Raw genomic sequence first — 25,469 nt, 5'->3', positions numbered from 1 at the left:
TGTTTTTGTCATTTATACATAGTTAAAGACCAATTTTCCTCTTCAGTGGAGCAATGCTACCTACTTGGTACCACTTGGGGGAGACAGATGATTGTGTGACACTGCAGTCTGTCTGACTCTTTCATCCAAGCTGATTCACATTAATACATTATGATTAATTAAAGGAGTGCAAGGGTGAGACTCACAAATATTCTCATTTCAGACCTCCACTGAATGAAATGAAGATGTAAGGTAAAAAACAAAGAAAGGAGCAAAACAGCATGTATGAGGGGGTGAAATGTGTTAAAAGAGAGATTTATCTGATTGCCTCTTTAACCTTTGCCATCCTGACCTCCAGGTATTAAAAGACGAGAACAGTGTCTTGAGAAAACATACATCAAGTGTAAGGTCAGTAGTAATATATTTCCATATTTTATTGAACTTTTCCTCTTAGTTATTATATTTTGTCTTGAAGTTGCTGCGCATTATTCTCATAGGAAATCCCCTAAAGTTCAGTTTATTTGAATTATTAACCAAGCCTGACTTAGCTGACACTACTTGTACGTGGCCTTGCACACACCTTGTCTTCGTGCTCCGTTCAGCCAGGAAAACCAAATAGTACATGTCCAAAACCACAATTAAATTTCCCTCTTGTGGAGCATGGGAGGAATTTTGTTTGCCAGTATGATTTTTAGTCTTGGTACACTTCCGTTACGATATTTGCCTACGCTTCATTATGTGTGTACAGCCTGGGCAGCACTGTTCACATTGGACATTCCCCCTGCCAACTGCGGTTTTATGACCTGCTCTGTCTAAAAGGGAACGGCTGATGGAGAAGGAACGCCTCCGGGTGAGTAAATGGTTTTGGTTAAGTCTTATTAGGGACAGTTCAGAAGTGAACTAAAAGTAATTACAACTTCCAGAGGTCATTTTAGTTGTTTGAATTCTAGAAACTCTTTGTCTTCTAACATTTCCCCTCCTACATGATCATTGAAAGGTCACAGAAATATGACCAAGCCACCACGCTCTGACCCTTGCATTTCTCAACACTGGATGCTTGAAGTTGGTTCAACCTGGAATTCGGGCTTATTTTGGATCAGTGTACAAAAATATAAGAATATGATTTGAAAACCTTCAATCCAGTCTGAAAATGGCTATTTCAAAGAGAAAATGTCTACTACTTGGAAAAATAAAAAACCCCAAAACAATGACAGTTGATATGAAAGTAAAGCATACTCTACGTTATCTTTAGACTTTTTCCTATGCTCGCATTGTATTTCAGAGGTGTTAGTTGCATCAACACGTGAGACCTTCCACTTCCTGTGAGATCAGAGGGCTTCTTGACGTGTTCTAAAAATAGTTCAATGAAATAAAAACGTTACAAAGGCTTTTACGGTGGAGCAATAACAACCTTGACTCAGGCATCACTCAGCAGCGGGGCGGCCGAGGGTGGGCTATGACAACATAACGTGTGTGCTCCACGCTTCATCTGCAAGGAGAAGACCTTTCACTGATGCATGTGCAAATTCATACATTACCTTAAAAATGTAAAACCTAAAGAGGTGGGTGAAATGATCCAGTTTTATTTCTGCAACCTGACAGCATGGACAGTTCATTTCACTTTGACAGTGTCACCATATTCAAAGGTGGTCTCAGTACCTGGCAAATCAACAAAAAAACTGTTTGCATATTGAGATATTTGATTTGTTAATGGAAAATAAAAGTTTTAGATTAAAAAATAAATAAATATATATATATATATATATATATATATACACACACACAGTTGGATTTAAACTGCTATTCATAAAATTTCAATTGTAGTTTTAAAATAAAGCCATCAGTATGGGAACGGGTGCCATACTTACATTCTTACATTCTTACATACATACTAGAATGTCTCACTAATTTATTTTTAGAAAGAAGCCACTTGCAAACCATACATTTTGTTCGGGCCACATACTATTGTACTATTGATGTTGGAGAGTAGACCAACCAGTTTACTGTTGCAGTATATACTGTTGGTCTAATCACTCCATTTAGCTAGCAACTTTTGCTGATGGAGTAATAGTGTAATAGTGTAGGTTGCCTGTTCTAGCATTGTTTTTGTCCATTTAAAGGCAGTGATCGTTATTTGTGATGATTTGGTCTGATCTTCTGTTCCAGATGCCATTTCAGAATTCAGCATACTAACAGCATTAGTAGTGCCGCACAACATCAATCCATCAGCATTAATCAGGTTGAAAAGACCTCTAAAGGAGCATTTAGACCAGGGGACGCTGAAATCACTGAGGCCAATAATACTTAATATAATATTCATCCATGCCAGTGTTGAATGTGATGGGTCAACATCAGTCAAACCCTAACTGAAAAGACCTTGACGAACATCCACAGGCCCTCTTTTTAGTCCATTGGCTGTTTTGTCTTATTGGAAACTGACATCTTGCAAAAAGGGGAATTCTCAGCATGGAGTTTAGTGATGGGAATTTTCTGAAAATTTCTGGTCCATCAACAAAATGTTCCAAAGAAGACAGAAGTATACATAGAGTAGGTCTGTGATTGAAAAGGTCAGTAGTTTGAGTTAAACCCGGCTGTGGAAGGTGTATCAATAATCTATCGTGTCAGTACAATGCCCTCTAATTATAATCATTCTTACATTTGTATTGTACTGTACAGGTGGGGCTCAGTAATGGTATACTTGGCACACTGCCTTGGAGGATTTTGCCCAAACAAAATATGTGCATTCAGCAATCCCACTCCACATAAATATTGGATAGACTCTTTTTGGAGAGTTCTCGATTGATACAGTTCCAGGAAATGGATCCAGAGGATGCCCAAAACCATCTGAACCCTTCCTGTGGTTGGACTCCTATTTTGACTTCAAGTCTTACAACTATTCAAGTCTCCGGCCTTAGTCACCCGAATGGCCTGGCTTGCCTGGTTGGATGTCAGACGTTTCACTGACCAGTTTCGGGGAGGGTCACCAACATGACGTCAACCGAGAGCACAGCTGACTTTCTACTGATCCAACAGGAGTTTCAGATGTGGTTACTTTTACCCAGAAGCCCAGACCAGTGAGTGCCCATTCTGACAAATGGATGGCCTTGTTGGTCCTAAAATCGAAAAAGAAACAAATCCTGCAATAATAACTCCCATCACTGATCCTCCATTCTGAGGACGTTGGGAATAGCAATTAAAATCACTCACTCGTGATCTAGGCTTTTTCATCTGCCAGTCTGCTGGCATTTCTGCTTCACATTGTTGTGTTTTACCTATGAATAGCACAGAGTAATTCATTATGTCTCTCTTTTCTTGCTCTAAAGCAGACTGCATGAATGAAAGCACTGGTTCTGTTCACATGCTGGCCGCTGCTCTTGGCGCTATTAAGGGGTTTCAGTGACACAGTCCAAGTTGCACGTCCCCCTCTGCTTGCCCTCCTCTCCTTTCTTGACTTCTGCTGGGTTGGCTGGTTAAATTAGTGGGCGTGAGCATGTGTGTTGGTGCTCCTAGGGCGCATGCGAACTGAGGCCCAAAGGGGAAAGCCTTCCACACAGATCTAAGCCAGCTGCCCTGATTTAAACACTTCATTGCAAGAAGAGTGGAAGAGAGGGGGAACCCGAATGCATCCCCCCTACCAGTGTGCTCAAAGTACACTGGAAAAGCAGCTGCCAGCTCTACAAACAACAGACGAGCAGCTACAGATGGTAGATTTAGACGTTTGCTGTGGAAGCGTTTAGGAGTCCTTCTGCTTCACATTCTCAGGACTAAGAGGGCACTTGCTGCCCTGAGAGGGGGGTGTTCCAGCAAACTGACCTCTGGGGTTAAGCAGAATCAGTTTGTGTGAAGCCCTGTGAAGGAGGGGAGGAGGGAACAGGCAACAGTTAGTGGGAGGTGGGAGGCCACAGTGGGGCTCCTGCACTGCTCAAGAAGGAGACGAAGCAGTCGCCGGGAAGCGGGGAAAGAGGAGGAGATGGCCACGGGAGAAATCACAACACTTCCCTCCACACCTGAAGACGGCGGCAGTGGCGGCTTTCCTCCCGGGAGCTTCAAGGAACCCAAAAGGCTGTACTGTAAAAACGGGGGCTTCTTCTTGAGGATAAAGTCTGACGGGGGAGTGGATGGGATCCGGGAGAAGAACGACCCCCACAGTAAGTGCTTCCAGTCCCCCTCTTCTTTGCTTTGCACAGCACACAAAGCTTCTTTATGTTCTTTTTAATGCAACAGGGAAGTAGGAGTGAAACAAAAAAAAGCAATCATGGAAGAACGATGTGAATTTTCCAGCCTACTGAGGTTTATTCTCCACTTGTAAACACCAAAATGTGCGTAGGTCTACTTCTGGAAAGTGTAATAACTCCAGTTCAAGAGACGTACACTTCAAAGTTTCTTGATCAATGGGAACTTTGATGGAATATGTTTTTAGTAAATGTAGATCACCATGCTGAGTCACAGCCATTCACACTGCTCACTGTGTGGTTTACGTCACAGACAGCATAACATGGAGATAAAAGCCAGAAGAAGTGTATTCCTGATTTAGAGGTCCCTGTCAGTGTTTGGGGCGAAGGAACTTTTGCCAGTAATAAATGTAAACTATAACAAAATATACTTTTACCACTCATCAGCACCACCAGTCAATCAGTATTGATATAGAAAGTGAAAGAGTTTTAGGCTTTCCTACTGTTCAGTTAAAACTATTGAAGTGGAGACATTAACGTGTTAGGCCTGGGCAACTGTGGTACCCGTCAGTGCCTCTATCACTCATTACTTTAAATGTGTTACATCAGTTAGTGGGAGGGGAGGAGTGGGATAATGAAATTGGGGTTATTTCCCGAGGAAAACTTGTTTGGAAGTGTATTGCCCAAGATGCAGAGTGACATTTTGTGTGCCCAAACAAATGCCTGATATGGAACAAGTTCAAGGAGAGAGGAGCTATTTTTAGAATAATTTAATTACTTACAGTATTTGTGAAATGAACCAGGAGATTAACCTTGTTGAGATGATGGGGTTTTTCTTTAAAAGAAAAAAAAAACTACTTCCTGTTATTCTGGATATCAAACACTTGGTATGGGCTCAGAAGGGAATATAAACATAATGAGTCATAAAACAGGAATCAGTATTAATCATTTCGCTTTTTACCGTAATGGTTTCTTACAGTTAATGTGACCTGAGCTGTGCTTCATCAATGGTTCTTTTGTTAAGGCTGCAGTAGTCCTGCCAACCTTTTGGACAACTAAACATACCTGCCAGTTGGAATTGGAACTTATAGTGAAAAAAGTTACCCAATATATCCAAGGATCCTCAAGCTGTTTTTTGTGCTTATGTAGATGAGACTCTTCTCCATCACAGTCGTGTTCTTAACTTCCTATCCCAAACGTTTCTGGGGACAATACTGTCACAAATTGCATCACCGACCCCAGGGCAGTTACAGATAGGACCACACTGAACTAGAGAACAGTTGGGGGAAAGGTTTCCTGTATTCACAATAGCTGTGAGACATGATATGCCCAGTAAACATTGAACACACCACAGTACACTCACACCAATTATACATTTCTTTCAGAGAAGAACACCTCTTTGATCTGGGACATGAATCATTCAGATGTAATAGCGTAACTTTAGACAGATGTGTGTCTATCTGAAGTCTTAATGTGGATTAATTCTTGACAGATCCCCTAATTTACCTTATGGGGCCCCTGCTTCCTTTTTGGTGGTTTGGCTTCATTCATCATGCAAAGTATGCTCTCTTGGCAAGTGGTGTGTACAAAACAAAAAAATGTGGAGATGGTTTCGATTCATCTGTGAGGCTGTCACATGGCCAACAGGTACTGTGTGCTCAGACTGCCACAGGGTGATACTACTGTTCAGTTGCTGATGTGTGTCAGCTTATTGTCATCAGTGGCGTCACTGGTGTTTCATCCATTTACTGCGAACAGAGCTTCAGCCAGTGTTAGCCAAAACATGGAGGAAAGCCAAAAAGGCAGCTCAGTTTTCTGTGCTAGGAGGTGAAGGACCATGACCTGATGTTTGGTTATATGAAAATAAATGCAATGTATTTAGGCTCATCTTTTTTTCAGTGGATCTATTGCTTTGTTTTTACGGCACATTTAGGCTACTGCATGGTTCACTGTCATCACTCTTGATCGTGTTGTTTCCAGCGAACAAACTCTGGTCAACCCACGACACGCTGACTACCAACACCATACGGCAGACAAAGTTAGTTGCTAGCACGTTAGGAAGAATGTACCAGCTTAAGACCCAGATAAAGTCCTCAGGAGTTGGTGGATTAGAGTGAATATTGGACTTACATTCATCATGTTATGGTGATATGTTGTGCCGTGTACCTGTGAGCTTGTTTTGGTCGCAATGCCCCCTAGTGGCCTTAAATTGATCAAAGCAGCTTTAAGTGTCGATATATATATTTCTTTTTGCTCTTGACGATTAGATTCCTCTTCCTGGTTTGTACTATGAAGCACATCATCAGTTTTTCCTCCAAAATTCAACATTAAATGTCCTGTAGCAAGCAGTTGTTAGCACAGACTGCCATTCTTTTTGGCCATGATCGTCTCACTGGTGTCTGTTGTACTGTAGGTAGAGATGTCATATTGAAATGCCTCACATAGTATCTTTATTGTGATTCTTGAGTTGTTGTGTCCAGGAGTAGATTAGTTATAAAAAAAACAAAAAAAAGAGTCAAGCGTGCCAGTGATGTAGCCATAAAATAATGTACATTCACTTACTGTTTCATTGTGATGAAATGTAGGAATCCAGTACCTAAGATATTTGATCTTTCACATAAAACACATGTATTAAACACATAAGCACGATATTTTCCGTTGGATTAAACATCCTGCAAGCAAACTACAAATGAGATTCTGGATTTGCTCATTTTGTTCAAATAAACTTTTGTCTTTTCCCTCAGTAAAGCTTCAACTCCAGGCGACCTCAGTGGGGGAGGTGGTCATCAAAGGGGTTTGTGCTAACCGCTATCTGGCCATGAACAGAGACGGACGACTGTTTGGAGCGGTGAGTGAATGGGATTATCATCTTTCCATTAACAAAACCTTTTTGAGAGGACTGTAAATGCAGTGCAGTGAAATAATCAAACAGAATTTCCTGAAAGGGTTCAAAGAGTTTTTCTTGGGCTGTCCTTTTTAGAAATCTGTATCAAACACTTACTGTAGAGTTCTTCTGGTTGGCCGAGAAGTAAGTTGACCCCAGTGTGCGGTTGCCAGCAGAATTTAGGCTTCAATATTTTGGAAAACAAATGTTTACCAGCCACTCCACAAGCAAGCCCCCTTCAGCGAAGGGAAGTAATTGGGTTGACACTCATTCATCATAGTTAACACTATTAGACATTAGACTGGGCCAAGTCAAAGTGATCCTGTTAGAGATGTATGGGGTTCAGAGAGTTTTGTATCTGTTTGTTTTGACCGTTCAACCGAGGCATTTCTCCCAAATCCAGTCAGTTCGACCGTTTGTCTTTCTTTCCGTTCTTGAGTCTCGTCCTCGGCGCTCACACTGCCTCAGTCACGCAGCTGTGGCCAACAAAATCATGACACTCGTCATGGTAAGCTGACACGTCTGGCTTGGAGTGTTAAAATCCGATGTTACATGACTTCGGATTTGATTTCAACCCAATACCAATACAATCAAGACAGGCTTGGAAATAAGCAGTAAATAAGATGCAGCTTATTTGGGTTAACACAACAAGCTATATTCCCATTCCCAATTCAGTGAGGAGAGAGCACTTGGAAATTAATGGAATTATACCACTATGATAATTATTATGATAATCTTCATGCAGTAGCAACAGCATAATGTTTTGATGATCACACTCCAGTGGCATCTTTGTAAAAGTCAGGCCCATGAAAACAGGATAGAGGACAGAATGTCTCCAAGTGTCTAGACGTTGCTTGGGGAGACTTGAGCAAGCAGGTATTTGCACGCTTTTATTGCGATTTTTTTGGGATCTCCATGGACAACCTGAGAGTCACGGGGGTGATCGGGAAGGTTGGAGGGTTGAGCAAACACTCGGGCCTGAGAGACGAATACAGAAAAGAAGAGAGAAAGATATTTAAGGAGCCAATGAGTGATTGGTTCATAAAACATGGGAAGGCAGACTGCTGTTTCTGTCTCATAGTCAAATAAGTTTAGGCACTCTGGCTTTTGTATTGTGGAATAAATCCTCATTACACTACGTACTGTCGCAAATGAAACTGATCTCACAGCAATTTTCTGAACGCTGGTGAGAAACAGCAAATGCTGATATGCCACCGCTGCTGGTCTGCCGCCATGACATTGTTGCTCACAGCGGCAGTGGAAGTGTGAAGCGGTGGTGAATGATGTGGTTGGGTGGTTATGAAGGCTTGTCCACAGTCCATGTAATTGGCAGGAGGCATTTCCTCCTAATGAGAAGCTATAGCAGCTGCCACCCAAGGCGTCTCTCTTAACTTCTGTGTGGAAAATCATTAAAAACCCACAAAATATTATTACCATTTGTTGACTTATATGTAGATTAACATTGTTATTGCCAAAGAAATTAAATCTTTTTCCCCTCTTGGCTGGACGTGACTCTAGTCTTGTCTTGCACGTCTTATTTTGAAGTCACCTGCTATGTAACACATCCTGTTATATTTTTGCTATTATAATTGATGATTCTATGCAGATAAGATGAGAAGATTAGACTTATTTTCAAGATTAATTCCACCCTAAAACTTTAACAAACAACATATTATATATTATTTTTTTTTTTTTTTCATGAATGTAAAATAAAAGCCTGGATACAACAATTAATTGGACACCTCTCTGTTTATCAATGTTCTCCCTATGTCTGGGTGTGTACTAACTTGGGTGACTAATGGTTCAGTGGTCTTCCAACTGCAGAAATAAATAAAAACAATCGGCACACATGAGCACCTCCACTGCTGTTATGCTTACTGCTGCACATTTTCAGTACCGATGGAGGATTATTGTAACTGATTTTGCATAATGAAGTGAACAAAAGTAGCCCTGGGTGGTTGTTACAGTTGAAAGAACAGGACTTTTGACTAATAGCTCCGTCGCTGTGCAGTCACGGTCGACTAATAACAGAAAACTTAAACAAAAGCCTCTTGTTGGACAGGGTGTAGAGCGGTTAACGCCCAGCGAGATTTTGGCCAGACGTTCAGTAATTAATGTTTTCTTCATATTCTCTACAAAGCACAATGTTAAAAACACTTAAAACAGATATGGTCAATAACAACACCAGAGCCAATTCATTTCTATCAAATTCAAGTTGGTCAAAGATGTCTTTATTTGTTTAGTTTCTGGATTTGTATAAATTCTTCAACATTTTAGCCCATTCACCCTGATGTGTAATGTTTAATTCCCTTTAAACAAATCTCTTTAGTGTATACATGTGAAACACTAAGCAGAAATGATTCTAAACCAACAGTCTCCTTCAAAATAAAGGTGGCATTTAGTTCGGCTGTTTTATGTGGTAATTTAATGTCATAAAATGTCCGCATTACACATTTTCTCCCTTTCCAACAACATATATTAAACAAATCCAATCAAATATCTTTTAAATGAAACAACGCAGTTGTTGAAATGCTGCTACAAGTAACCAGATGTCCCTCAGGCGGACTTCATCCAGAATTTCATAAGCGCAAATAGAGGATTATTAATATTTTGGAAGTGAACACTGAAGCATTTGATTAAAAGTACACTATGAATGACTTCAGATTCCATTTGTTGAAATACAGTAAATGAGGAGGAGAGCACTGCCATACAGGATAGCCTCCATCATAATACAGACTAGTTTCACAGTTTCTTACATTTCCTCAAGCTACAATCTACTTTATGTGTATTGGGACGGCAGGGAGTCCCAGTAGTTCTTTGTCCTGTAAGCAAAAGCCTGCAGATTTAATCCTCCCAGCAGGCCAACTCCCCTGTTTAAATCTCCTGCACCCCCCACCGTTTCTCACTGAACAGCAGTTACATTCAGCACACTGAGCATCAAATGAAACTTATCTGCTATTCCTCTGTGTCTTTCTCTCCAGAGACGAGCAACAGATGAATGCCACTTCTTAGAGCGGCTTGAGAGCAACAACTACAACACCTACCGCTCCAGGAAGTACCCAAACATGTACGTGGCACTGAAGCGGACTGGCCAGTACAAGTCTGGAAGCAAAACTGGACCGGGTCAAAAGGCCATTCTCTTCCTTCCAATGTCTGCCAAGTGCTAGTCTGGGATCTGGTTGGCAAATATTAAAGGTCTAACTGGCAGCAACAATGAAGAAGATGTGACGGCAATGTAGACAAAGTGTTCCATCAACATTGCCCAAAATAGCTGTGATGCTTTCTGACTGTTATATCCTAAGAGTTAGTTTTTACCCTCAACATGTCTGCTCTTATTCAGTTTCACTTTCAAACAGTGCTACACATTCACACCTGGCTGCTTCCCAGTAAAATATACCAGACAAACCAACTGCTGAACTAGTGCAGCTAACTGGAGCCAGGCATCTTGTTCAAGTGCACCCCTACAGCATTAATAGTTCATTTTACCCACACACATCTCCCCTCTCTCAGCTTCTGACTGCGCAAGCTGCCGTCTGAGTTCAGCTGCAAGATGTAGGTCAGAGCAGAATATTTAATACATGTCTCCTAGATACAAGGCTTTAAGGAAATCACTTAAATCTCAAATCCCACATTATTGTAACTTGCAGAGACGGGATTAATCTGAATTTCTGATCTTGTGATACAAAATGTTTGACAAAATCAAAACTAAGCGCACTAAACACACTAAAATCAAAACCCAAGCACTACTTATATGTTTTTTTCTACTTTACACTTCTCAATACCTTACTTTAAAGGACCAGTGTGTGGGATTTAGTGGCATCTAGGGGTGTAGTTTCAGATTGAAACTCCCTCGCTTTGCTCTCCGTCGAAATACCCTATCTAGAGCCAGTGTTTGGTTTGTCCCTTCTGTGCTACTGTAGAAAGATGGCGGTTCAACATGGAGAACTTCATGGAAGGCGTCTGTAGATATAAAAGGCTCATTCTAAAAAAGGTACAAGAAAACAGGATGGCTCCTATATTCATGTGATTATACACTAATGATAACATAACTATGAATATTATATTCCATTTCTGACAATAGATCCTCCTAAATGTTACACAGTGACCTTTAACGGGTACAGAACAGGTTTCCTGAGCATATCTTTTTCTGATAGAACTGCGTTACCCTGTTAAAAGTGTATAATTTGAGATTTCTAAAAAAGGTCCAAGTCCAATGGCACTGGAGCATAACTTATAAATACACTAATTGTTGTCAATAATGCTTAATTCAATGACAGAAAGGCAGTCAACAAAAATATGACTTTCCTTAACAGTCGTTAGGCTAATTTAACAAGGCAGCCAATATTAATATTGCAGCAACTAGCCACTACCGTTAGCAGTCAGATGAACCAGTGGTTTGCTTGTTAACAAGCTGAAATCTCAATACTGGCCACAAAATGACCTGTTCCCAGTGAAAAGTACAGCAGAACAGTACCTTGCAGCCACTGTTGCCCAACAACTGTGGACTTCCAACCTGGCCGCCAAAAAGTGTTAAACCGTATAAAACTGTGGTCACGCAGGTATCACAATTTTTTAAAAACCTAAAAGTGAATCTTGTAGTTCACAGTATTTAACAGCATTTCTGCTACAGTAACAGTTAGTGTGTGAAACACACGGCAAACATAATTCCAGTCATAAATACACTTTAAATATGAGTAATATTGACAACTATGTGTCAACAGAGCTAGCCATGATATGCTAACCCCATCAGGTCTGATGACGGGTCGCTAGGATTTCAGTGTCGGAGAAAGCTGTCTGTGGTACAGCTGGTAAAACATCCCAGAGTAGACAGCGGGGAGCTCCTCCATGGTGAGGTCGATCTCGTTGAAGCCCCGCTCAAGGCCGTGAAGCAGAAGCCTGGCTACGCGAGAGGTGATGGGCGTGGTGTTGCCGGTCTCGGCCAGCTCGGCGAGGTCCAGCCACTCGCAGCGCAGACACTCCTGAGTGCAGAAATTGATGTCGTAGCTAAGCGGGCCGAGTCGGCAGATGATGTACATGTCCGACATACCGAAGGCGCCGGGGTGGTTGTGCTGCTGCCGGATGCTGAGCAGGGACCTGAACTCGGAGCGAATGCCGGTTTCCTCGAACACTTCACGAACGGCAGTGGCACCTGAGAGAGATTTATATATTAGAAATAAACGCATGTGGAAGCATTTAAAAGATCCTGACAAAAAGGAATATATTTATGTTCCCTTGTCAGAGTCACCTTGCAGACTGATATTTAGATGTGGGAAAAAGGGAAAATACATATATTTTTTGTAAAGACAAACATTTGACGCTGCTTTTTTGGGGTGGGTCATGTGTATAATTTTAAAGCTGCTTTTGAAGTGTTTAAAAAGGTGAATTTGGAGATATAATTCTTTGCGTATATATCGTGCATTATTTTGAACAGTTCAAATGAATGTATCACCTTTAAGCATTATACTAAAATTTAAGGATTTAGCTAGATGTACTGTATTAGTTTGTTTTTTTGCTCTGTTGAGCGTGACACTCACCGATATTTTCTCCTGGATCAGACAAGCCACCAGGGAACTTCCAAGCATTCTTTGTCTGAAATACAAGAGCAAAGTTAAACATCAGTTGCGATAGATGGCACTGCTGTAAATGTATCTTAGAGTAATATCAATGTCAATCATAAAATCTGCCAATGCCGTCCCGTGGCTCTGTCTTACAGCGTGGCAGCAGTTGTTTTATTTGAGATAATAACAGTAAGTAGTTGTTCCAAGGATCATCTTATGTATCTGAACTAATAATTATACAGGCAGAGAGATGTTTAATGCTCTCATCTGAGCGTCCTTTCATTTTATGTTTTATATTTAGTGCCTCACTCTGGAGACTTCTACATTTGATGCGGTGAAGTGTGTCTTCCAAAACTGTTTCACCACTTATCCTTGATATTTAATAACAGTATGCTGCTGGATAAATTATGATGTCAGTGTTGTGTATATATTTTTGTAGTTACTTAAAGAATTTTGTATACAGCGCTTCTTTTTTTTCCCAGAAATGCTATTTCATCTTAGATTTTCCTTATTTTGCAAATCCTCTCTTTGTGAGGACCACAAATGCACTACAGCATTTATTTTCATGTATTGTCAACAAAATGCTATATTTTTTGGAGCTGTTTCTAAAATGTGCTGGAGGGAAAGAAATAAAGAGATTTTGTGTAACTCTAATCAGTGTGGTTTTTCACAGTAAAACATCTCATCCCCACAAGAGCTGTCAGAGCTCAATGTGAAAATAATAACGGCAGAAACACTTGCTGGGAGGATGCCGGCCATATGCAAACTGTTCACACTGAATCTACTGGGAAATGTAAGTAAATGTCATCGGACGATGGTTAAATTAAACGCTTGCGCTCATTGCATCATTCAGCTCCGCGATGGATGAAATTACCTTCGGCCCATTGGGGATCTGTCACTTATCTTTTGTACAGATGTGAGAGCGATAATGTCCTGCTTTTTCCTCAGGAAGTTCGTAACCCTTCGTGAGCTCTGAGCTGGCTCAGTCTGCCAGAGACGCTCTACTGCCAAGGGCCAGACTGTTATAAAGCCCATTTCCAGTAAACAGCTCGATGGGGAGGAGGAGGAGGAGGAGAGGAAGAGATAAAACACTCCCCACACGTCCAGGCCACTAACTGCTTCCCTCTGCTTCTGGACCAAAGCCATTAAGATACATTACATGCTCTTAAGATTCCCGGCTGGGGCACACGTTACATGCTGTGTGCAAAGAAAGGCCAGCAAACAGGCCCACTTAAAAATCTCTCAATTATAATGTGAACTATATTTGTCATTGGATTGACAATTTACAGTAAACGTGTTGGGCTATTTTTACTGGAACTGCTGAGACACCAAAGAGAAATAAACAGAGACTGCAAATTAGGGGGGTTGTTGCCCATTATTTGACATATTTAATGCTGCAGAACGATTTACATTATTTAAATTCCTAAACCTTGGCCAAATGCCATAGATTGCCCTATGGTGTCAAATGTTGTCTGCAGATAGATTTAGCTATTAAATGTCTGTCTTTGAGATTACAGTAGAGGAAGGCCTCCTGCCTGGCTAGATACATTTTGAGGAGAATGAGAATGGTTTTTTTTTGTCATTTGGGGAATCAGTTGAAGACCAACAACAGCGTGGAGACAAATGATTCATGTTGTGATAAATGGCGGTGCTGTGTCTTGCGATGCGTTATGGAAACTCTAGCAGAACCATAATACTTTCTGTTGTGTTGTTCGGGGAGAGATCATTTCTTTTCTTTCCAGCAGACATTTGAACCCTGAAATGTTTTCTTCCTCTGGAGGTTCAGCCTTTTGCAAGTTCATGGCTCTCTGACAATGAGTGTTGTGTTCATGTTGCTGTCGAGGGTTAGACTCTGCTCTTTGGAACACAACTAAGGATTGCTTTCATAATCTATGAAGCTACAGATAATTTTGTCATTGCTTAGTTTATAAAATGTCAAAAGAGAGTCAAAGAAAAGTCCCATTGCAACTTCCCAGAGCCCACAATGACATCTTCCAATGTGCTGTTATGTTCAATCAGCAGTCAAAACCCCAAAGATACAGTTTACAATGAAATAAAACAGAAGCAGCAAATCCTCACATTTGAGAAGCTCTAAGCTGAGTTTGCTTGATAGGTGACGTAAACAATGAATCAAACCTAGATTTTAGTCTTGTATTTTTTGTTTATCGACTAAAGAATAATAGAAAATTGAATTCCACACACATTTTATATTCGGTTATTGCAGAATGTGTAGTACATAATTTCCTTGTACGATACAATATGTTGCCTTTGCAGTGAAACCATCATTGCTACTGTGGTAACATTTTGTGATCCTCAGGTAACCACTGTAACCCTGTGGTTGTTTTAATATCTTCTTTAACGTGTATAGGTGACCTAGGTTTACTTTCTGTGTACAGTGTTGGTTCTAGATATGCAGAATAACACAGCATTAACAGGAATTTGTTCTGCTGTTACAGTGATGCTAATTTGCCATAATGTTAGGCTAGATGCTAATGTATGACCATGTTAGCATATCATTTGCATGTGATTCTGTGGCTAGCGTTAGCACTTATTGGCTGTTTTGTAACCATACAGTAACTTTGCGGTCCTAGCTAAGCTACATTATAACTTCTTTGTGTTTGTGGTTTATTACAGTTATCACTTTATACGTGAAGATGATCAACAAAAGGAGCAAGGCGCTCACTTCCTGGCTCGTGAAAATCGAGTTGTGTTGTATAGAACATGTAATGGGAACAGCATAGTGGGATGTTGTTAAGGGTTAATGTGTGCAGGCAGCTGATGCTCCAGTGTCACTTTGCATTATATCATTACTGGTGTATATTATGTTACATGGATATGCATGATGCCAGGACCTGCTGACATACGATGCATCAAGGTTTTGGCAGCTGTAGTAGTAGTGGTGGTGGTGTGTGGTCACATTACAAAATATTATGTTGTATAAAGGACAGAAGCTGCTGCCTTTACCAGAACATTTGTTCTGTTTAGCTTACGGAAGGCAGAGTTTGTGTGTAAGGGTCTTTACTTGTTGCCTCATTTATGTCAAGTCCAGTAAGCTGGTTTATCTTAAAATATAATTGGTTTCCAAATCGCAGCATCTTGGTGCAGTCTCTATTTCAAATTGGCTGCAGTCTTGTTTTGGCAAAATGTGAAAGCAAACAAATCTGTGTAGAAAGCTTTTTTTAAGAAGAGGCCTGTTGTGAGTCAGCCTCCTAACAACTCGAGCACTACACCAGGGCTCTGTGAGGGCTGACGGAGACACACGCTCACAGAGTTGTTTGAGTGCATTCAGCTTTGTGTAAACACCGTGTTTGCTTGAGGTCAACTAATGTTGTGTGGAGCTATGTTAAGTGTGAGAGGAGTTGAATGTCTGAGAGGATTTCCACCCACGATTGGATCAACAGAGGCTACATACAACTCACTGAATAAACAAAACTAATCACTGGCATTTTTAGTGGCACCAAGATATCGGGTGCTTCATTGGCTCATTTGTTCATTGTGGATGGAAGGATCTGTTTTAGCTCATTGGCTCAACCAGGGAACAGCTGGTGAACTACCTGCAAAAAATAACTCTTAACCAGCCAAAATATAGCATGTATCATTCTTCCAATTTACTAACTCAGTGCTTTTGTTGTTTTCTGAGGGTAAGCAATATGTTTATTATGACTTCCCATTGTTATAGCCAATACATGCACACGTTTACTGAAAATAAATCCAGTGAAAAGATCCAGTGTGTAGGATTGAATTAATATCAAATGAATATGGTCTATATGGCAATAAAACTAGATATTTTATCTTTAATGAATGTGATGCAGTGCGACTGGTTACAATGTACAGTTTGTTCAAACAATAAAGTGACACATCTACCTTGTTTCTGTCTTGGACGACTAGAACTTTTCCACTGGATTCATCAACAACTGCACCTGGACAAAACAAACCAAATCAATTACACATTCATCTCAATTCTTTTCTCTTTTTTTTGCAAGCACCTAAGCTGGTCCACATTTTCACTGAAATACTGCGTGAACAATTTAAAAAGGAAGACCTGTTGGCAGTCTAGCTCAAAGTTAATTATTAGGTTGGACACAACATCAAACCTGCACCACGTGGAGGAAAAATCCTGGAGCCGAGCCTCCGTCGGGCCTCAAACACAGCAGCTGCCTTGTACAATTTGCATTTTCTAACATGCTGTTAAAGATCAAACCAGTCCACGGACAAACCAGTCAAGTAAATGACAGTAATATTGCTAGGTTTGTTGCTCATTATTTAGAAAAGTTGGGATTTTTAATTTAGTTTTAATTTTGGTATAGCCACTTCACAGTTCGAGAACTGGCTATACTAAAATTTTAAAAAGGAGTAATAACTTGTCAGCCACTTGACTTTTATCTAAAGCCCCATACATTACCGTTAGTGTATCACAGTTTAAGAAGCCCCAGAGCACTGTTACTGTAAGGCTTCAAAATGCGCTTACATGTGAGACTGCGTCCAATGGCAAAGTGTTTATACCTGCTCCTATTGGCCACACTTGAAGGTGGGAGAGGGAAGGGATGGGTTGAATGATGGAGGAGGTTTTGTGTAAATTGGGATATCTGTGGACACATTCGTACAGGCTCTCTTCAAAGCGATTCATGGTGTTGGTCTTGGTTGTACAGTGATGGAAGTCTTCGGTGGTGAATTGAATTGCTGATGAGTCACACCAATATGTGATCCATTGGTTATATAAAAATATTGACTATAGCCGCTTTAATGTCAAAACTACATTTAGAGTTAGTACGGGCAAACGTGTTACTTCTCAAAAAATATGAACTACATATGCATCTGTTCTTTAAAACATGTTCCAGAATCGTAACGCATGGACTCTTAAATGCTTAAAGCAGGTTGATTTCTGAAAATAGTGGGTTAAAATCAAATAGATTAAAAGCAAAATCCTTTACTTTTTTAAGGTACTGAAAAATGGGACATCCTTCACCATTTACAAATGTTCTCTCCTGTTTGAGCAGCAGGTAGTGACTAAGAAAGGCTATGCGCTTCTGCTGACAGCTCAGGAGGAGGAGGAGGTGGATGAGGAGGAGGTGGGAGGACAGGCCACTTTCTTTTCCGGTTGCTCCGTCTGACCGGGACGGGCCTCCTTAAATGAATGTCACAGATGTGTAAAGAGGGATGGGTCGTCTGACTTGGACTTCCATGTGGAAACTGATGTCATTCCCAATCCCTGTGCCATATGGCGCTTCACAGGAGGAGGCCTGGTTGCTGCTGAGGGAGGCTATCATTATGTAGCCTTCAGTCTAGGAAACAAAATGCTCACAAGCAGAAGGAGGAGGAAAGAAAGGAGAATAGGAATTATGAGACAAAAAGCCCAGAAGTAATCATCAGAGGGGAACTGTGGGTTCTGTAGTAAAAAACTGTTAATCGCTTGAGGTCACAGTTTGCTTCAGAGCCAAAAAAAAAAGTTTGATATCTTCTCTTAATTCATATTTCACAAAGGCTTCTCCTACTACTCCTTGGTTTTCGAATAATTACAGGTTCACAGTAGTTCTGCAGTATACTATGAGGTCACAGTGATGCTGACCGTGCAGTCCTGACTATCTTTTAGTTCGTTTGACAAAATACAATTATTGAAAGGTTCAGTGAGTCACTATATGATGCATTCAACCATGAAACACTCCTTGTGATTCACAATAACGATGCTAACTGTGTATATATATCATCCAACATTTATTTTCATTATTTATGTTAAAGCTCTGTGGAGGGCAGCTTACTCAACCTTTAGTTGGGCGGATACAGGATATTCATTTAGACATGGATAGCGTGGAAAGCTTCAGATGCAGCAGAACACACTTGTTCTTGGAATACCATCTAGAATACTAGCATTAATTATAGTCTGTAATATTTTAATGACATAAAATTAAAGTTCTTAACCCTGTCCTGAGAGGTCAGAGGTCAAGAGCAGCTGGAAGGATTTCAGCATCATAATCAAGGAGACTTCAGCAGGACAGATGTTGACATCTCTGGGTGTGTTGAGCCTGGTTTAAACAGCTTCTACTCACCTACTGTGAATTACAGGAAGATGACTGTATTTTACAACTTGAATCATACTGAGCATAATAACCCCTGCCACTAAAGCTGTGAACATGAGTGCTTGGAAACAGATTTATAGGAAAGTCCAACGGAACCAAATAACAAGTCTCAAACATGTCACACACCACTGGAGTGGATTATGAAATCACATTAGAGCTGTGTTCAACCATTAAATTAATCACAAGAAAAAAATATATATATATAATTTGAGCTTCTCAAATGAGAATATTCTCAGGTTTCTTTGCTGTTGTCCTCTATAGAACAAGGCAACTAAGGACTTCACCTTTGGCTTTGGGGAACAATGATCAACATTTTTTGACCATTTTCTGACATTTTATCGATCAAACAACTAATTGATTAATCGAGTAAATGATCCACACATTAATCAATGATGAAAATGTTTGCTATATTTGATGAAAACATCAAAGACCCCCCGACAAGAGACGCAGACATCTGCTGTCTTTAACCACCAGACCAACAATTCAAAAGAATTTCGACTGAAAGAGCTCAATCATCGACCACGAGTCAGCGGACCGGATCAAGGAGGACATTCTGATCATCTTTGAACAGAGACCAGGGTTATGATCTTCCCCTACAAACAACCACCTGTGATCACATCCCCAAAGGTCCATATTGGGCTGATGTGAGAGCTGAGCCAACTCTATCCGCTAAAGAAGACCACTAGACTCCAAAGAAACAGAAAAAGTTGTTTAGTGGAAGATTTCTTTTGGCAAACGGCTGTTTCCAAGGTGTAAGATGATATTTTTATGCTCAGTTCTCAAACAGGTTCTCTCTGCTTCACTCTGGACAGCAGGACTTATTGTTTTGCTTGACTCCTCAGTTACATCCCACATACCACTGTAAACATAGCAGCACAAGTCAACTGACTGAATCTGGACCTTTCTCTACAGTTGATAGTTTTAAATGTTACCTTGTAATTCTATCAGTGGAGGTCACTTTGACCTCAACATACCCATTTTTGACATTTGGGTTCAGGTTGGACAATTTAAAGGCCTTTTGGAGCTTACATTTCCTTTGCCTCACTGCACATCAGTGGTGGAATGTGACTAAGTACCTTTACTCAAGTATTTTCCATTTTGTGCAACTTTATACTTCTACTCCTACATGTCAGAGGCATATATTGTACTTTTTACTCCACTACATTTGTCTGACAGCTTTAGTTGAGTTTGAGTGTGAAACAATGCTACAAACATATAATGTAATCTAATATAATCTTCTAGAAGATTAATTCAACAACCCAACAGTATATAAAGTAGTAGTAATATAATATATAATAACATCAATTTAGCCAGAAATGTAAATCCAAAAACATATTTAATAGTAAAACACTGACAGGGAGCATTTGACTGCACACTGAGTACTTTCACTTTTGAGATTTAAAATAAATTCAGCTAAGAATTAGGACTACATACTTTTACTGTTTTGAATGCAGGGCCTTTACCTGTAGTAGAATATTTTCACTGTGTGCTACTGACACTTTTAGTTAAGTAAAGGATTCGGAATGCTTCTTCCACCACTGCTGCACATCATTATAAATCGGTTTATCCACTGCCTCTATAAGGACGGTAGGGAGTACCATCTTAAATTCTAAACTTATAGCTGTATTGGCCACAACTACAACAAAAAGCTGTGAAACATAAAACAATTCTCTAATGATTAAACTAAACTGTATTGTAGTGAAGGCTGTAGGGTTCCAGACACCAATGTAATGTAAGAACTAATTAATAGGATGACTGCTCTCTGATCAGTACAGTTACAGCCTGATTGCATTATGTGCTGTTCTCTTGTCTTTATCGAAGCAGTGAGCTGAGAGCACACAAGTCTCCCATCATCTTACCAGCTGCATATTTCAGATTCCTGAGCTAAGTTTCATCAGTATTGGGCCATTCTGGAAACAACAGGGGATTTTCAGGACCCCATTCCCTCCTGAAGGATGCTGTGGACATGTTCTGACATGCTTCAAGTAGATCCACTCTTTGGTAAAAGGTATAAACGACACTCTGCCCTCTGCTGGACAACCAGAAACTTTGCACACTTCAGCTCAGCAACTCCTCCTTGTGCTGCTCTTCTCCCCGCACTCTCAATGCTGGTGAGTGAATTTCCATTTACGCAAGTGAAATGGGCCAAAGTTCAAAAATACATAACAGGCCAACAGACAACAACCTTATTGGTATTGTTGTTTTTGTGTGATAACCTAATGTAAGTCATAGCTTCAATTACTTTTGACTTACTGTTACTTATGATTTTTAAGTAACAACAGCATGGATTTGTTCTTGAAAATCATCCCTCCGTATCGACTGAAACATCCCTGAAGCTTCTCTTATGTCTGCATCAGTCTCTGTAGTGTTATCATTTCCAAAATCTGATTTATATTATTATATTATATCATATTTAGCTCTTTCTGGCGCAGCCTGACACCAGTTTTCAGCACTGCTGAACTTTACTTCCATCAGTGATGGAGCCTGTGGTCTGCTCGGTCAGTCAGCAGTAATGCAACACCAGACCAAGCTCTACCAGTCACAGCTGCAAGTCTTTACTGTGCAGGGCAGGTTTAGGAAATGCCTGAGGTGCACATATACATTAGATTTATGAAATAAGTTTATATAATCTGATAATTAAAAATTTCAAATTATGCTTTACTACTATTATACTATACTATAAACTATACGCAAAAGTGCAGTAAATATCGTAAACACCTATCTCTCATTTAGTTCAGTCAAATATAAAAAACTTGAGTCAATTACATAATCATTCATAGATGTATACATATATCTACTTACATGGCCTTGAATTGAGATGTTTTCTAGTGCTGCAACTAACAATTACTCATTATTGATTTATCTGATTATTCATTAATATCAGTTAATAAAAAATTGGAAATGTCAGATGTCTTGATTTGTCCTATCAAAAGTCCAAAGCCCCCAGTTTACAAACATATAAAATTGAATAGACCTTTTTCACAGCAGCCATTTTGACATGAAATACTAGGGTAAACACGGGTGTTATTAAAGATACTAATTAAGGTTCCATTCTATTAAGTATAGCAGAGCCTTTCCAGTGAGCCAACATGCACACCAGCAGCACCCTGACTCTGTCTGAGCTGAATGAACGGGTTAATATGGGCAATGATCAATAATCAAAAGCTATTCGTCATACGTATGTATAACATGAGTGCTGACCAGGTAGCTGTCGTACTGGACATCATATGTTGGATATGCAACCATGAATGTTTGCACAAACACTTAAAATATTTTTTTTTCAACTGCCTCTCGAGATCTTCATCAGATCCTGATCTGCAAACTCATGAGAAGCGGTTGAAAGCTCAGTGAAAAAGCTAGGAAGTGGACCTTTAGGGAAGGTCATTCTGTCAAATATTATTTTCCAAAGTCAAAAAGAAACTTTCAGGATAAAGATCTCTACCTGCCACTCCGATTTGGTGAGTTGCAAACCCCGGCAGCCTGCTTTCCCCTTCTCCCAACCAGAGGGCCAGCACTGCATGGTCGTCTTTGGCGTGATGGAAGGTGAAGCCGTGAGCGGACGCGGCGGCAGCACATCGACTCAGAGTGATCGGTACTCGAAGCCATACTGCGACTTTCCCCTCCGCTTTCCACTGGAGCAAAGAATCTGCAAAGTATACAAGTTAAAAGTTCACAAGGATCTTTGGAAACTTTATTTAAAGGTTTCTTATTAAATCATAAACTGCAGAAACAGGAGATTTGAAAGATTGCTTTTGATGCTTAATCTAATTTTGGAGACAAGATGACAAGCAACAATGACAGTTTGGTGGAAGTAGCTTCAGATTTCCAGAGTGGAAGGTTGCTGGTTGGAATCCCACACTGACTGGAAGAATGCAGCTCGGAATAACAACCACCCATTTAAAGCTGCAGCAACTAAAAGTAACTTTTTGTCACATCAGCTGAAACTTTCACTATATCCTGACAGTAGTACATGAGACAGATAATGTGTTCTAGTGCTCCACCGGGTCTGAAAAAAAACAACCAATCAGAGCAAAGAAAGATAGAAACATGCTTTGGTTTGGTGGCTTGAGGGTTGAGTCTCATTCTCACGACCTTTTGCTCCGATTATGCTGATTCCTTTACGTCTAAAAGTGAGAATTTGCAGCCTTTTTCTCTTCATAAATTAAATATCTTTAGGTTTTAGACTAACCTGGGACCTTGTGACGAGCATTGTTTACTATTCTTCCACATAGAGTTCATCTATTATTCAAGAAACCTGACTGGCAGATTACTCAATGATGGAAATAATAGTTACTTGCTGATATAATACCACAATTTTACCATTGATACTGGATGTATTGTTTTCCTGTATATATTGGTTGCCTTCACCAGTATAATGGGATAAATACATTTCCTGTACCTAAGATTCAGTAGCATACATTTTTCAAAATAAGTCCCAAAGTCATTTCAGCAGGTACATATTATGCTTGCCTGAATACATACTGTGCAAATGTTAAAAACTGATGTTTTCTGAGTCTAGGGCACAGTCTGTTCTAGTTCGTGGTCGGTGGTTGAGGTGAGTGTTTAGTGAGTTGATGTGAAAACATGAGCTGTGCACTGTAACACCCCCCTCTTACTGTCACACACACACACACACACACACACACACAGCAGACTTCAGGACAACCAACCTTGCAGGAGGCTTCTGAATGAGCTTTCGCTGATGTCCGTCGGGAAACCGAGCTCAGCCAGGTTCACTGTCACGCCACCGAACCGGTCCACTTTCCCTGTCAGAGCACTTGACCCGTCCACGGTGTGGATCTGAGCACGAGCTGCACTGCACGCAAACGCACGGGCTGCTGAGCGCGCGGTGCTACTAAGCCGTCCTCTCACTGACGACAAGAGCTTGACAGCAAAGGCACAAGCAGCCATGTTCCTACGTTGCTATTAACAACCGTTTAAAGGTGGTATATTTATATATATTTACTCTATTTTCAGCCGGCATATGCGTGTAGTGCGGTAGAGTTACGTAAAGGTCCACCCTGGAAGTTGCATAAATACCGTAATGCTCTGTAGAAGTAGCTCGAGGTCTTGCTAGACACAAAACAATATGGTCTCTCGTTGTACCATAACAAACTCCATTCATACATTTGATGATTTTAGCTAGCTTACACTTCAAACGATAATTTGACCGTGTCACCGTTAGCTAAAAAATAACCAAGGTATGTTGTTAAATTCGGCTAACAAATATGCCAATTAATCTAAAAAGGATATCATGTGCCGTAAAATCTCAGTCACAGATGAGAGGCTTTACGGTAAACGGAGGCGGGACTAAACTTTAACCAGGAAGTTTACAACGCCGCTCCGTGTTTACACATGTTTGCACCTTCACGTGGAGAACATTGTCGTTTATAAAATGTCTTCAAAGAAGAATAAAAGCAAATCGAAAAAAGCTAGTGAAGGAGACAGCTCACTCTTACCGAAGGAGGCCTCCGATGACTCCTCCAACCTGCAGACATCCAGCCAGGAAGGAGGAAGCTGCAGAAGTTTAAACAGCAACTCATTCACTGTCATCGACTTCATTGAAAAAGGTAAGAGTTATTGCATGAACACAAACCTTTAACGGGCTCTGACACGTACCACAGTTGCAGTGTTTGGAAACCGATCTGCAGTATGAAGATGGAAGATCCGCCATGGTCCCTGTTGCTCTCAGTGATGCTGTTCGATGCTGTACCGCCTGTACTGCTCCGTCTGGCATCGACAGAAACTTATTCCTAACAGTTTTGCCTCTCTACTCCAGCAGATTGACTTTAAAGTGAGACACAAGCTGAGGCAATAGTGGCTTTCAGATCTGAGGCTATTTGTGGGTGTTCATCCTTACTGGCTGACCGACGAGTCCTGTGGATATCATACAGTTACAGCCTGTTTAGGATGAAATTCCCCCTTTGTGATACTTTTTCTCCCCCGAAGCTCAGCACAAAGAGGAAAATGTATCCCAAAGAGACCAACTTTAGAAGATATCTGCTTGATTTGGTTAATTCAGACCTCAAATTAACGTCAGCTACACTTTAATATGTATTTTTGCTCAGAGAGAGGACTGTGTATTTTGTCCCACGTCACTCAGATTGCATTAGGAAAGGATCTGTTAATGGCCAGTAGGAACAGGAGCAGTGATTCCCAACCTTTTTCCTTTAAGGGACCCCTTTTCGATCAAAGTGATGACCCCTGAATAAGTGACATATTTTATGGATATTTCTTTTATATTCAATAACAGTCACAGTACAGAACATCTGATAAACAGTCACACACTGCAGGAAATAAAACGGGTGATTTGGATGCATTTTGAGCAGATAAATAAATAAAATGCTGAGATATGGGCCAGTACTTTTTAAGTTTTCTTACACCCCTTAAAATCAAGAAGTCCTCATGACCCCCCCCCCGTGAAGCTCTGGACCCCCTTATTAAAATTGTCACATGGTTTTACTTGAAAAAAAGCCACCTAGCTCTCCAGCATACAGTCTTATATTGATTGTCTAATTGTTTTGAACAAGGGATGGAGCCACATCTTTCCAGTTATTCCAAAATCTGAAGCCTCTCACCACGGCTGAAGGAAAAAAAAAAGTGTGTACCGTAGAAATTATATGGATTCCAAAATACAGGACAGGGAGATGAGGATCTGTATCTTTTCATGATTATTGTGATAATATTGTGTATCACTATTATTTTGTCCAAGATAATCGTAACATGAAATTTGAATATTGTCCCAAGCCTTTGTAAGTAGTCTCACTGATACCCAAGAACATTTGTGAAATCTGAATGTGGG

The 25,469-nt window shown here is 40.4% G+C and overlaps 3 protein-coding genes across 4 annotated transcripts in view; 2 read left to right on the top strand and 1 right to left on the bottom strand.

Annotated features, from left to right (window-relative positions):
* The first annotated feature begins 3,489 nt into the window (after window positions 1-3,489).
* fgf2 (fibroblast growth factor 2) lies at window positions 3,490-13,247 on the top strand. The gene is made up of 3 exons (XM_051421317.1): window positions 3,490-4,127; window positions 6,896-6,999; window positions 10,017-13,247. Exons 1-3 carry the CDS (start codon window positions 3,950-3,952, stop codon window positions 10,200-10,202), a joined length of 468 nt encoding a protein of 155 aa, XP_051277277.1. The 5' UTR covers window positions 3,490-3,949; the 3' UTR covers window positions 10,203-13,247.
* On the bottom strand, window positions 9,234-23,888 carry nudt6 (nudix (nucleoside diphosphate linked moiety X)-type motif 6). Of its 2 annotated transcripts, XM_051421314.1 has the most exons (5): window positions 23,338-23,888; window positions 22,110-22,313; window positions 16,458-16,513; window positions 12,570-12,624; window positions 9,234-12,184 (listed from the first exon to the last, which is right to left on the bottom strand). In XM_051421314.1, the coding sequence occupies exons 1-5, from the start codon at window positions 23,576-23,578 to the stop codon at window positions 11,802-11,804; spliced, it is 939 nt and encodes a 312-aa protein (XP_051277274.1). In that variant the 5' UTR covers window positions 23,579-23,888; the 3' UTR covers window positions 9,234-11,801. The 2 variants fall into 2 exon arrangements, with proteins under 2 accessions (XP_051277274.1, XP_051277275.1); XM_051421315.1 differs by lacking the exons at window positions 16,458-16,513; window positions 23,338-23,888 and having other exon boundaries at window positions 22,110-22,309.
* Window positions 23,889-23,922: 34 nt separating this feature from the next.
* Window positions 23,923-25,469, top strand: part of spata5 (spermatogenesis associated 5) — a 112,239-nt gene continuing 110,692 nt past the window's right edge. The window contains exon 1 of the mRNA XM_051421310.1: window positions 23,923-24,237. Coding sequence (XP_051277270.1) covers window positions 24,063-24,237 — 175 coding nt within the window. The 5' untranslated portion in view covers window positions 23,923-24,062. The remainder of the gene's footprint in view (window positions 24,238-25,469) is intronic.

Source organism: Dicentrarchus labrax, unplaced genomic scaffold (assembly GCF_905237075.1).
Source record: "Dicentrarchus labrax unplaced genomic scaffold, dlabrax2021, whole genome shotgun sequence".
Taxonomy (NCBI): Eukaryota; Metazoa; Chordata; class Actinopteri; family Moronidae; genus Dicentrarchus; species Dicentrarchus labrax.
The sequence above is the reverse complement of the archived record's forward strand: the minus strand, read 5'-3'. Positions and strand labels throughout refer to the sequence as shown.